Source organism: Zootoca vivipara, chromosome 13 (assembly GCF_963506605.1).
Source record: "Zootoca vivipara chromosome 13, rZooViv1.1, whole genome shotgun sequence".
NCBI classification, from domain to species: domain Eukaryota; kingdom Metazoa; phylum Chordata; class Lepidosauria; order Squamata; family Lacertidae; genus Zootoca; species Zootoca vivipara.
This window is the reverse complement of record NC_083288.1, coordinates 54,423,523-54,435,399: the sequence shown is the minus strand read 5'-3', so window position 1 is coordinate 54,435,399 and position 11,877 is coordinate 54,423,523. Positions and strand designations below refer to the sequence as shown.

At 47.3% G+C, this 11,877-nt stretch overlaps 1 protein-coding gene across 1 annotated transcript in view; it reads left to right on the top strand.

Moving 5' to 3' along the window:
* Window positions 1–1,155: 1,155 nt before the first annotated feature.
* Window positions 1,156–11,877, top strand: part of LOC118078344 (zinc finger protein 271-like) — a 30,365-nt gene continuing 19,643 nt past the window's right edge. Inside the window, exons 1-5 of the mRNA XM_060282014.1 lie at window positions 1,156–4,659; window positions 8,448–8,866; window positions 9,010–9,091; window positions 9,287–9,369; window positions 11,183–11,309. Of these exons, the coding sequence (XP_060137997.1) occupies window positions 4,629–4,659; window positions 8,448–8,866; window positions 9,010–9,091; window positions 9,287–9,369; window positions 11,183–11,309 (742 nt within the window). The 5' untranslated portion in view covers window positions 1,156–4,628. The remainder of the gene's footprint in view (window positions 4,660–8,447; window positions 8,867–9,009; window positions 9,092–9,286; window positions 9,370–11,182; window positions 11,310–11,877) is intronic.

Sequence of the window (11,877 nt, the reverse complement as noted above, 5' to 3'; positions counted from 1 at the left end):
GAGAAGACGGAAAGGGAGAAAGAAGGAAGGAAGTAGAGGGAAAGAAAGAATAAGAATGAGGGAGAGGAAGAAAGTTGGGAAGGACGGAAGGAAGGAAGGAAGAAAAGAGGGAGCAGGAGGGAGAGAAAGAAGAGTAGGAAAGAAGGAATAAAGAAGGAAAGAAAAAGAAAGAGGGAGAGAAGACAGAGATAAAGAAGGAAGGAAGGAGAGGGAAAGAAAGAAAAAGAACGAGAGAGAGGAAGAAAGAAAGGGAAGGGGGGGTCACCGCCTTGATTCAGTGCCAGAAAAGAGCGCGAAGGGACCCAGGGGCAAAAAGCATTTCCCTGGCCCCAGCTGTTTGTCGGCGCTTTGCTGGCGCGGCGCTTCAGCAGCAAGGTCCCACTGGCTGGGGCGCTCGGCGGGCCACATGATGAGGTCTGGCGGGCCGGATTTGGCCCCCGGGCCTTGTGTTTGACACCCGTGCTCTATCACAAGTGGTCTTTAGCATTGTTCAATAATTGGTGGTCCATTTCTTCCTGAGGCACTAATCTGCTTCTGTCTTTGTTTCAGGTGGTGATGAATTAAAAGAACAAGGGAGGCCACAACAAAACCCACACATTGGAGAAGCCATATCAATTCATACAGGGGATAAACCATATCAGTGCCTGGAATGTGGCAAGAGCTTCAGTGAGAGGCCCCATCTCAGGGCCCATCAAAGAATTCATACAGAGGATAAACCATACAAGTGCCTGGAATGTGGCAAGAGCTTTAGACAGAGCATCCACCTCACTTCCCACCAAAGAATTCATACGGGGGAGAAACCCTATCTGTGCTTGGAATGTGGGAAGAGCTTCCGTCACAGCGCCAACCTCACTTCCCACCAAAGAATTCACACAGGGGAGAAACCCTATCAGTGCTTGGAATGTGGAAAGAACTTCAGTCAGAGAGCCAGTCTCATTTCCCATCAAATAATTCACACAGGGGATAAACCATATCAGTGCCTCGAATGTGGCAAAAACTTCAGTTGGAAAAAAAGTCTCACTTACCATCAAAGAATCCATAGAGGGGAGAAACCTTTTCAGTGCTTGGAATGTGGAAAGAGCTTCCGGTGGAGTGCCCATCTCACTTCCCATCAAAGAAGTCATACAGGGGAGAAACCATAGAAGCATTAAATTGTGGCGTTGAAAGGGGCACTGAGGGGCATCTAGCCCAACCCTGTGCAATGCAGGAGTCTCAGCTAAAGCATCCAACCTCTAGTTGAAACGTCCAATGAAGAAAAGTCCCACCATCTTCTGAGGGAGTCCATCCCACTCTTGAACAGCTTGTACCACCAGAAGGGTCTGCCTGATGTTTAGCTGGAATGTCCTTTCTTGCAGCTGTGCCTCTTGAATACAGTGGGAAGGTGGCGCAGGGGTGGTGCTCTCGATGAAGCCCCTCTCAGTGGCGGCAGAACATTGGGAGACAAACTAGACCTCTGCCTAGGGCATTCTGAAGCATTCAAAGCTCTGCATAAAGACATTCTTACACTATCCCTATAAGGTGGACCAGCAGCATTTCCCCAATACAGTATTGCAGGGAGTTGAGAGAAGAGATGGAGAATGGAGAGGGGTTCGAATCATAGACTCTGCTCTCTGAATTGTGTTGCTTATTGACATCTGTATTGGACACACACAACCGGCATTGGCGGAACCAGTTTGAGTGTTTCATAATTATTGCTTTCTTAAATTGTGATTTCAAAGTGGGGGGGGGTGTTTTGGAGGGGGCATGGAGCTATGTATGCTGCCTTGAGCTGGAAAGGTGGCTGTGACGTTGCTCTAATATGCTGGAGCAGAGGAAAGAGAGTTGCCATAGAATCATAGAGTTGGAAGAGACCCCAAGGGCCATCCAGTCCAACCCCCTGCCGAGCAGGAAACACCATCAAAGCATTCTTGACATATGCCTGTCAAGCCTCTGCTTAAAGACCTCCAAAGGAGGAGACTCCACCACACTCCTTGGCAGCAAATTCCACTGCCGAACAGCTCTTACTATCAGGAAGTTCTTCCTAATGTTTAGGTGGAATCTTCTTTCTTGCAGTTTGAATCCGTTGCTCCGTGTCCGCTTCTCTGGAGCAGCAGAAAACAACCTTTCTCCCTTCTCTATATGGCATCCTTTTATATATTTGAACATGGCTATCATATCACCCCTTAACCTTCTCTTCTCCAGGCTAAACATACCCAGCTCCCTAAGCCATTCCTCATGAAGAATGGGCAGGCTGACCTCTCCCAGCAGGCAGCCTGAGCTGAGGTCCCAAGTTTGTAGCCCTGACTATCCTGGGTGTGTCCCAGGTTCTTTTTCGTTTGGTTTTTAGGGAGGGCTTTTCATGATTCCATTCTTGGCCACACACACACACACTCTTAATTCAAAATCAGGGATGTGGGCTGGAGACACATTTTTTTTATATTTTTATGGTTCTTTAGCTGCATTGCAGTTATACCTATTCCACTTCTCCTGCAAATTGCTCAAAGCAATATTCATGGGTCTCCTTTTACCAGTGTTGATCTCAAGCCTAATAATAATAATAATAATAATAATTAATAATAATAATAATTTATTTATTATTTATACCCCGCCCATCTGGCTGGGTTTCCCCAGCCACTCTGGGCGGCTTCCAACAGAAAAATAAAACACAGCAATCTATTAAACATTAAAAGCCTCCCTGAACAGGGCCGCCTTCAGATGTCTTGGGTGTCATGGGCCCAGCTCTGTGGAACCCCTGCTGTTAGAGATTCAGGGGGCGCCTTCTGTGCTAGCTTTTAAACACCTGCTGCAGGCTATTCAGATGACATCCCTCACAAGGGTCTATTGATGCTTGTGTTTTAGATAGTTCTTTTTTGCTTTTAACCTGTTGTTAATGATGTTTTTGTTTGGTTTTATGTTTTTATATTGCTGTAAACCCCTGGCATATTTTTTTCTGATGCAGCTGTCCATAAATATTAACATACAAGCAAGCAATCCTGGGAGGTACTTTAGACTGAGAGACAGTGACTTTCTGGTCCAAGGTCACACAGTGAGCTTTGTGGGTGAGTGGTGATACACCCCCCCCCAGCTCCCTCTCTGCTTAATATGACGCATAATCACATAATATTTATAATAAATGCATAAATACATATGATGGTTTATGCCGCAAAACTAACAGTGGCAGGGATACCTTTTCGCAATGGCCACTGTGGCATTGAATGCAATACCAAAATAGAGCACAGACTTCAAAACACCCACATGAAATCAAAATGAAATGTTTCAGAAGTTCCTGCAAGGATGGAGCATTGCTCTAAAGACAGTGGCGAGGGGTCCGGGTTCTCCTGCCTCCAGAGAGGAGCCCCTGAACCTGGACTAGACACCCAGCTTCAAAACTGGAATGAAACAACCGGTCACAGAAATCACATCCTGCTTAGATAATGCATTCCAGTTCCTTAGCTCAAGAAATCTGAGGCTGGGGAACCTGGAGAGCTATTGAGGCTTTGTACAACATACATTCAAAGCACATTTCCTCCCCTCCCCCCCCAATACTTGAATTTACTTTAGTTGTTGGCTTTTAAAAAAATGTTCCATTGGTGCAATGAGTTTTTGGGTTTCCTAAATAGGTGCTTCAGTATCAAAGCATAATGTGTATATTTTAAGGTGTCATGTTACAGATTGTTTGTGTTAAAGGGAGCACAGCCAAGAAAAAGAGCGGCAGCCACGCTAAAGCATTTATTTTGTTGCCACAAAGTTGCTAACTTTAAGCAAAGCAAAGAAAAACCAAAATCAAGGGTTAGCTCCGTTTTTAAAAAATTCCCAAAGTTTCCCAGCATACAAATGCAAAAGCATCATGAATGGTGTCAGAGGAAGGAGGTGTGGTGGCAAACGGGAGCCCCCGTCCCCCCGTCCCTCAAGGCACCTAGCAGAGAAAGTATTTACACTTCATTTCGTTCTTTTGTATCGCTTGGCACAGCCGGGCTTGCTGCACCTCGTGAATCTCCACCCTGAGGAGGGTGTTCCTGTACCTGAAAGTCTGCCGAGCTCCTGTCTAGCCCTTGGTAAGGTGTGATCCTGGGGCCACGTTCCCAGGATTGTGACCTCCCCTCCCAGTTCATCTCATGACTCAGCCCGCCTCTGCCTCTGCCTGATCATTTTATTACCGTTGGAACCAAGTAAAAACATTTATTCGGCTGTTTCTAATGAGTTTCTTTGTTTCTTACATTCAAAATAGAGAGGAGAAAGGCTTGAGCTTTGTCGCGTGTCCCTTGGGGACCTCCATAGACAGAAACTCTGAAGTTACATAAACAAGCTCCTTTACTACCCTTGGTTGGAGCTCCTCAAGCCCTGGAGATTTGAATTCATTTAAAATAGCTAGGAGTTCCCTTCGACAGCCAAGAGGGAGCCCCCACCCCACCCCCAAGAAAACTCCTCTGCGCAGCAACGCGCGCGGTTTCTCCTGGGCTCCTGATCTGGAGGCGAAAACGCAGAGAAGGGTGAGCCGGGTGCGCACGGCTTGCCAAGGGTTAAAAGGAGCTGAGATGGATTCCTAGAGAAGGCAGGAAATAAAAGTGGGGGTGGGGTGGGGTGGGCAGGTCCTCGCCCCCCCCATCCCTTCTCGCAAGAGGGGGAGGGGGCTGTCGTCTCCTTTGCAAATGCTGTCTCGGCGGCGCCTTCTGCGCTCTGGTGAGTCTCCCCTCTCTTCCGCCGGAGGGGGCATTGGGGAGAAGAGGGGGTCTCTGCCCACCCCCACCCACCCCCATATCAGGGAGCCGGGGGTCCCCCCTCCATCTCTGCAAAGCCAGGAGGTTTTCAGCGAGCTCCTTGGAGAAATAAAGGGGGCTAGAACTATGCCATGTCTAGAGAGAGGGATCCCAGCCCCTAATGGGGCCGTGGGATTGTGGGCCCGTTGCAGCCCGTCTTCCAGGCCATCTCCACAGAGAGGGGGGCATTGCAAGGATCCCCTCAGGTCCAGAGCCGGGGAGCTGAGCCCCCCCCCACTATTCAGCTGATCCCTCTGGGCAACCCCTTCTCTCCCCCCCCCACGGAGCAGACTTTCTTTCCTCTACCTGTTCCCAAAATCAAGCGCAGCTGCGTTTCTTGGCCTGGACGTGGGAAGCAGCAGCAGCAGCAGCAGTACTGGTTTATTTGGGGGGGGGGGTTTCCCGAAATGGATAAACGCACTGAATCGATTCTAGGCACTGAGCTGATGAAAAGATCATAGGCTAGTTTCTGACGCAGGAACAGAATTTTGGAAGGGAGCTGAATGTAGAAGTTGTGCGTTTTTCTCTGGTGGGAAAATATTTGTAATAGGAAAAGAAAATATTATTAATTTTACTATTATTATTATTATTACCACTACTACTTGTACTCCTGATCCAGGCATCTGGCTGAACTGTTTGGTCACTGAATGTGTTGCTTGTAAATACACGTTTGTAGTCCACTCATCGGTTGCTTTACAGCACGGGTGTCAAACACAAGGCCCGGGGGCCAAATCCGGCCCGCCAGACCTCATCATGTGGCCCGCCGAGCGCCCCAGCCAGTGGGACCTTGCTGCTGAAGCGCCGCGCCAGCAAAGCGCCGACAAACAGCTGGGGCCAGGGAAATGCTTTTTGCCCCTGGGTCCCTTCGCGCTCTTTTCTGGCACTGAATCAAGGCGGTGACCCCCCCCTTCCCTTTCTTTCTTCCTCTCTCTCGTTCTTTTTCTTTCTTTCCCTCTCCTTCCTTCCTTCTTTATCTCTGTCTTCTCTCCCTCTTTCTTTTTCTTTCCTTCTTTATTCCTTCTTTCCTACTCTTCTTTCTCTCCCTCCTGCTCCCTCTTTTCTTCCTTCCTTCCTTCCGTCCTTCCCAACTTTCTTCCTCTCCCTCATTCTTATTCTTTCTTTCCCTCTACTTCCTTCCTTCTTTCTCCCTTTCCGTCTTCTCTCCCTCTTTCTTTTTCTTTCCTCTTCTCTTCCTTATTTCCTACTCTTCTTTCTCTCCCCTCTTTCCTTCCTTCCTTCCTCTCTCCCTCCCACTCCCTCTTTCCTTCCTTCCTTCCTTCCTTCCTTCCTCCCCTCCCCTCCCCTCCCCTCCCCTCCCCTCCCTCTCCTCAGAAACATAGGATGCTGCTTTATACTTCTGGCCCTTAAACCCTGGAACCAGGAGAGCAGCTTCAGTGAGTCAACCTCAGCCAGTCCCTTTGGTGAAGGGTGGTGGCTCACTGGCAGAACATCTGTCCTGCATGCAGAAGGACCCCAGCATCTCCAGGTACTGGTAGCTCTGCAAAGGTCCTGCATGAAACCCTAGCGAGCCTCCACCACCCAGTGCAGTTACCAAAAATCATTTTTCAATAAATTGTACAATAATTGTACATTTGAATATCTACTTGCCATTATTCTGGCTATGTTTCTGCTTTCAGAGCTAGTTATTACTTACATTATTACAAAAAACAGTAATAATTGAATGCAGTGACAATAATTTATGATAATAAAGAGTGGACACATAGTCCTACAGATACAACCGGCCCTTTGAGGGTGACCAAACTGCTGATGCGGCCCCCGATGAATTTGAGTTTGACACCCCTGCTTTACAGTGAGGGGGGGAAGTATTTGATTCCCTGCTAAATTTGCCCCTTTGCCCTCCATTTGTCCATAATTTTAATGGTAGGTTTATTGTAGCTGTAAGAGGCAGAATAACAACAGGAAAAACCCCAGAAACCCAGAAGACAAAAGTCAGAGATTGATATGCATCATAAGGAGTGAAATAAGTATTTGATCCCTTTGCAAAAGATGACTTAGTTGTTGTTTAGTCGTTTAGTCGTGTCCGACTCTTCGTGACCCCATGGGCCCATAGGACTTGGTGACAAAACCCTTGTTGGCAATTACAGAGGTCAGACGTTTCTTGTAGGTGGCCCCCAGGTTTGCACACATCTCAGGAGGTATTTGGTCCCACTCCTCTTTGCAGATCCTCTCCAAGTCAGTAAGATTTCGAGGCTGATGCGTAGCTACTCGAACCTTCAGCTCCCTCCACAGAGCCTCCCCCCCCCCAATCTCCTTCCCCCTTTGTTTTGACTGATGGAGGAGGGCATTGCCCAGTTTTTTTAAAAAAACTCTGTGCATTTATGTTTAACAGAGTACGAAAGAAGGGCTTTGCACCTTTATGCAATATGCATGTGTGCTTGGGGGCCCAGGGTCTTTTGCCTCACCATCCCCACTGACTCCCTGTTGCTACTCAGCTTCAAAAATATATACATATTTTTAATGTCCCTGGATTCATTGAAAAAATCTGGTAACCATAGTGTAGGGTATTATAGAGATAAAATAAATAGTAATAACAATAGAAATATTTCTAAATGAAATTAAATGAATAAAAAAGAAAAACTGATGAAATATTGGAACAAGGAGATCACAAATGTGTGGATTCGACCCTCCTTCGTATATAGAAATAGTCTACCAGACATCAGATGCCACAAATAAATGTTATTTTGTTTTAAATTACATAATTAAATTATGCTTAAATAAGGAAAACTATGTTTTCATCAGAAACCTAGGATGTATGCATATGTACACAATCCAGTATATGTAAACAATCCAGTATATTAATAAAACAATGCTGTTGTGGTGGCTATAATATTTGTACTGCACCCATCTGACTGAGTTGCCCCAACCACTCTGGACGCCTCCCAACACAATATTAAAAACACAGTCAAAAATCAACCATTGAAAACTTCCCTAAACAGGGCTGCCTTCAGATATCTTCTAAAAGTTGTGTAGTTCTTTATCTCCTTGATATCTGCTGGGAAGGAAGTTCCACAGGGAGGGTGCCACTCCTGAGAAGGCCCTCCGTCTCCTTCCGTGGGCATCCTTTGGGGCATCTCAGCCGCTCACCTGTGCGAGCAGAGTTGCCTTTGCAGCAGAGTCCAAAAACAAAGCAAAACTCCACAAGCAGGTAAAGCACAGGCAATCTGGATCCCATCCTGACTGAAAGCAAGGTCAGAAAATAATGCAACCCCTATTCCACTGGGGGTTCACACAAAGTACAACACACACAAAGTACAACTTTGTTCACACAAAGTACAACACAGCAAGACACGGAGCCAGAAAGCTGTGCTATTTCCATATAATCTCGTACAATATGGCCTTCCAGACCACAAACTAGCCATAGTTGCCATCATCAGAGGAGTTTCAAGGAGTGCTAACTCATGAGTAAACCTCTTGCTCCTGAGCTGTAGAAGGACTCTGGAGTCTGTAGCCAAGGGCTATGTTGTCATTCTGGGACCTAAAAATTCTGGTGCTCACAGTCTGGGTTGTGGTACAGTCCAGCCCTGGTTCCTAGCAAGACTCATCCACACTTGCTCACAGAACATTTCTCTCCTCCCAACAGTGTGTCAATTTTATAGCAATGCATTTGCTTTGAAGGATTTGCTAGGACCTCCAATACAGACAGACAGAAAATGGCAGAGGGGGAAAGAGTTTCCTTCTGATCTCTTGCAGGCTTCCTGAGAGCACAGATGGATGAGCAAGACCCAGCTGGCCCTGAAGCGGGAAGAGGCCAGGCCATGGAAACTGGGAGCAGTGGGGGATTCTGGGAAAACTCAGTGCAGAAGCTCCTGGGTGAGGTGAACACCCTCCACTCAGAGGTGCAGAGCCAGCAGTTGAGGCAGTTCTGCAACCAGGAGGCCCAAGGACCCCGAGAGGTTTGCAGCTGGTTCTACCACCTTGACCATCAGTGGTTGAAGCCAGAAAGGCACACGAAAGCTGAGATGCTGGACCTGGTGATCTTGGAGCAATTCCTGGCTGTCCTCCCATTGGAGATGGAGAGCTGGGTGAGGGAATGTGGAGCAGAGACCAGTTCCCAGGCAGTGGCCCTGGCTGAAGGGTTCCTCCTGAGTCAGGCAGAGGAGAGGAAGCAGGTGAGAGAGACTTTCCTCTGGATACTCCCAAGGGGCTCCAACAGGAGGGAGATGATCCTAAAAAACTATCCTAATTGATCATCCTTTTCCCTTTCCTAACCCTTCTCCCCATTCTCTGTTTTGAATCCTTGTTTCTCTTTCAGGAAAAGGATCTGTTTGAAGAAATGGGCTCCAATTCCTCTGAGGCAGAGAGGACCATGTTGGACACCAGAGAGAGTTCACTAGGTAAGGAGGAAGGAGTTTCTTCTCTGTTTTGTCATTCTGTTGCTTTTGAAAGTAATCTGTGAATTCTTTCAATGGGGGGGGGGACATTTGGGCCCAAGACCCCAAAAGAGCCCAACAAAACTATGAAATTGTCAAAATGTACACCTCAGAGATGCGTCATGCACTCTTGGCTTCCCACTTACCTTTGTCTCTCAGGTGAAAGAAGAAGGCCGGCAAGACCTCCTCATCCATCTTTTCATGGTGGTGGAGAGGAAGCAGCAGCTGTAGAAGCAGATCAGGTAGGAGGAAGGAGCCTTGGGGGGAAAGAGGCTGAGGAGTGGGGCAGCCAGGGGGTCTCTGGGGCTGAAGAAATCCCTCTCTCCCTCTTTGCTTTCGTCAAAGCTGTCTCCCAAAAAGGCCGAAAGTGCCATTCAAGAAGGTTTGTCTGCTGAAAATCAGGAACAGCCTCCTCACCTTAACTAGTCTTCTGTATGTTGCTAGTATTATTTCTCAGTACTTGCAGTTTTATTTATATACTAGCTGGCCTGGCCACGCGTTGCTGTGGTTCTTTCCTCTGATTTACTAGCCTTAACTAGCCTTCTGTATGTCACTAGTGTTATTTATCACCATTTGCTGTTTTATTAATAACTTTATGATTGAGTGCTATGATGGGCTTCTAAGCAGTTGACCTATTACAATGCAGGGTCCCCAAAAATGAAACAGGCGCAGCAGCTTCATCCAGTATTATTTACTGGAGGCCAATTAGAATAACAGTTCACGAATCCAACTCTCTGTCCGGGACCGTGCTGAGATGGGCTGCAGTGAGGAGGAATGGTGGGAGCCCCCCCCCCCCTGTTCCTGATCAGGATCCTTAAACTTCCCAGGAGCCAGTATAGATTTGGAACAGTGGTTTGCCGAGGGACATAGTTCAGAAGGCAGAAGCTGGGAAGTACTGGATGGGGAACAGCTAGGAGAAGAAGCACTTGGAGAGAGAGAGTTAACAGACTCACTGTCACTGGAAAGTGTTCATCCGCTCAGCCCAAGGTCAAGAAGAGCAGATAAGGTGGCAGCACAGAGAGCACAGTGGTTAGATCAGGTTAGGAGATGTGGGAGTGACGTGGTTGACTAGGGAGCCGAAGTGGGTGGAACCCTTAATTGGGAGCACCTTCATTCCTAGGAAATGGAATCTTTGTTCTAACTTGTATGAAGACTCCTTTCCATGTATTTTGCTTATCTACTGCCAAAGGGGGGAAGGAAGCTGATTCCTTGGAGCCAGACACTCTTCAGGACTGGCATAGTTCTTAAGAATTCAGTTGCAGGGGAAAAAAATAATAATTTAACTTAACACTTAGACATACTATATACAGATCACCACACCAGAAATAGAGAGAGAGAGAGAAAGTGAAGCCCAGTTTCTTCTGGACTATGTTTATAAGCAGCAGGGCCCTGGTTATAGAGAAATAACAGGGCCAGCTTCAACCAGGTGTAATCAGCTTCTCTGAAGGAATAACCCCAAAATCAGGAACCTTCTGCTCGTTTCCAGGCAGAATGGAAAAATTGCTGACAAGCTAGAGACTAGCCGCTTGCAGCTTGTAGTAGCTTCTCGCTTGTGAGACCCAGAGAAGTTTCCAGAACCTCCTTGAATCAATAGAATAGGAAAGATCTCTGCAGATTAGACCAATACTTTCTATACCAAAAATTGCAAGCCATGTCAGTAATACCCCCTCCCTCTTACCTATCCACAAGCCTTGAATTCTACCCCAGCGTCGTTTTGGCTGGTCCAAAACCTAAGACTTGTTTACCTGTTTGTCATCCCAAAACCCCCAGTGGTGCCCAACCCTCAGAGCGCCTTCCCTGCAGGGGCCACGTGGTGCAGCGTAGTGGACCTTTGCTCAGCATTTTTTAGTATCCCCATTGCAATTAAGACAACACAGCAATGAACAGGCAGGAAACAAGACCGCAAAGTGTAGTAGAATCATTAGACTGCCTTAGAGGAGGACCAAAATAAACAAATTCCTTAGAGACCAACTAAGTTAGTTATTGATATGAGCTTTCGTGTGCATGCACACTTCTTCAGATATCAAAGGAGGACCTTTGTCTTTTCCCTATCAGGGTCCAGTGTGCTTTGAAGATGTAGCTGTGCATTTCACGGAGGAGGAGTGGGCGTTGCTGGATCCTGACCAGAGAGCGTTGCATAAGGAAGTCATGGAGGAGAATCGTGGGATCATGGCCTCCCTTGGTAAGGCTCCCGGTTGGATGATAATATCTGCTTTGAAATTCCATACATCTAATTATCAAAATGAGAAGCGTGCCAGATGTGGATGGAGCTCAACAGCACCACCTACAGCACCTGGGAGTGTAAAAGAGCACAGGGCGCCATAAGTGAAGGGTATGGATTGTTCTGCCTGTGGAAATTCCTCCTCCAGTTGTTGAGACTGGGCAATAGTTGGCCATATTGACCGGGTCTAAATAATTTTTTTTAAGAAGCGGTTTAATAACTGCCTCTTTCAGTGGGTCTGGGAAGGCTCCCTCATAGAGGGAAGCATTCACCACCCCGTGGAGCCCATCGCCCAGCCCTTCCCGGCTTGCTTTTATTAGCTAGGATGGGCAAGGATCAAGGAGACAGGTGGTCGGTTTCACTTGTCCAAGCAGCCTGTCCACATCCTTGGAGGTAAGAGATTGAAATTGATCCCACAAAACTTGACTAGACAGGACTCTAGCACTCTCCCGCCCTGGCCCTGCTCCCACAGTGGAGTCTACCTCATTCCGAATCTGAGCAACTTTATCTGCAAAAAACTATGCAAAAG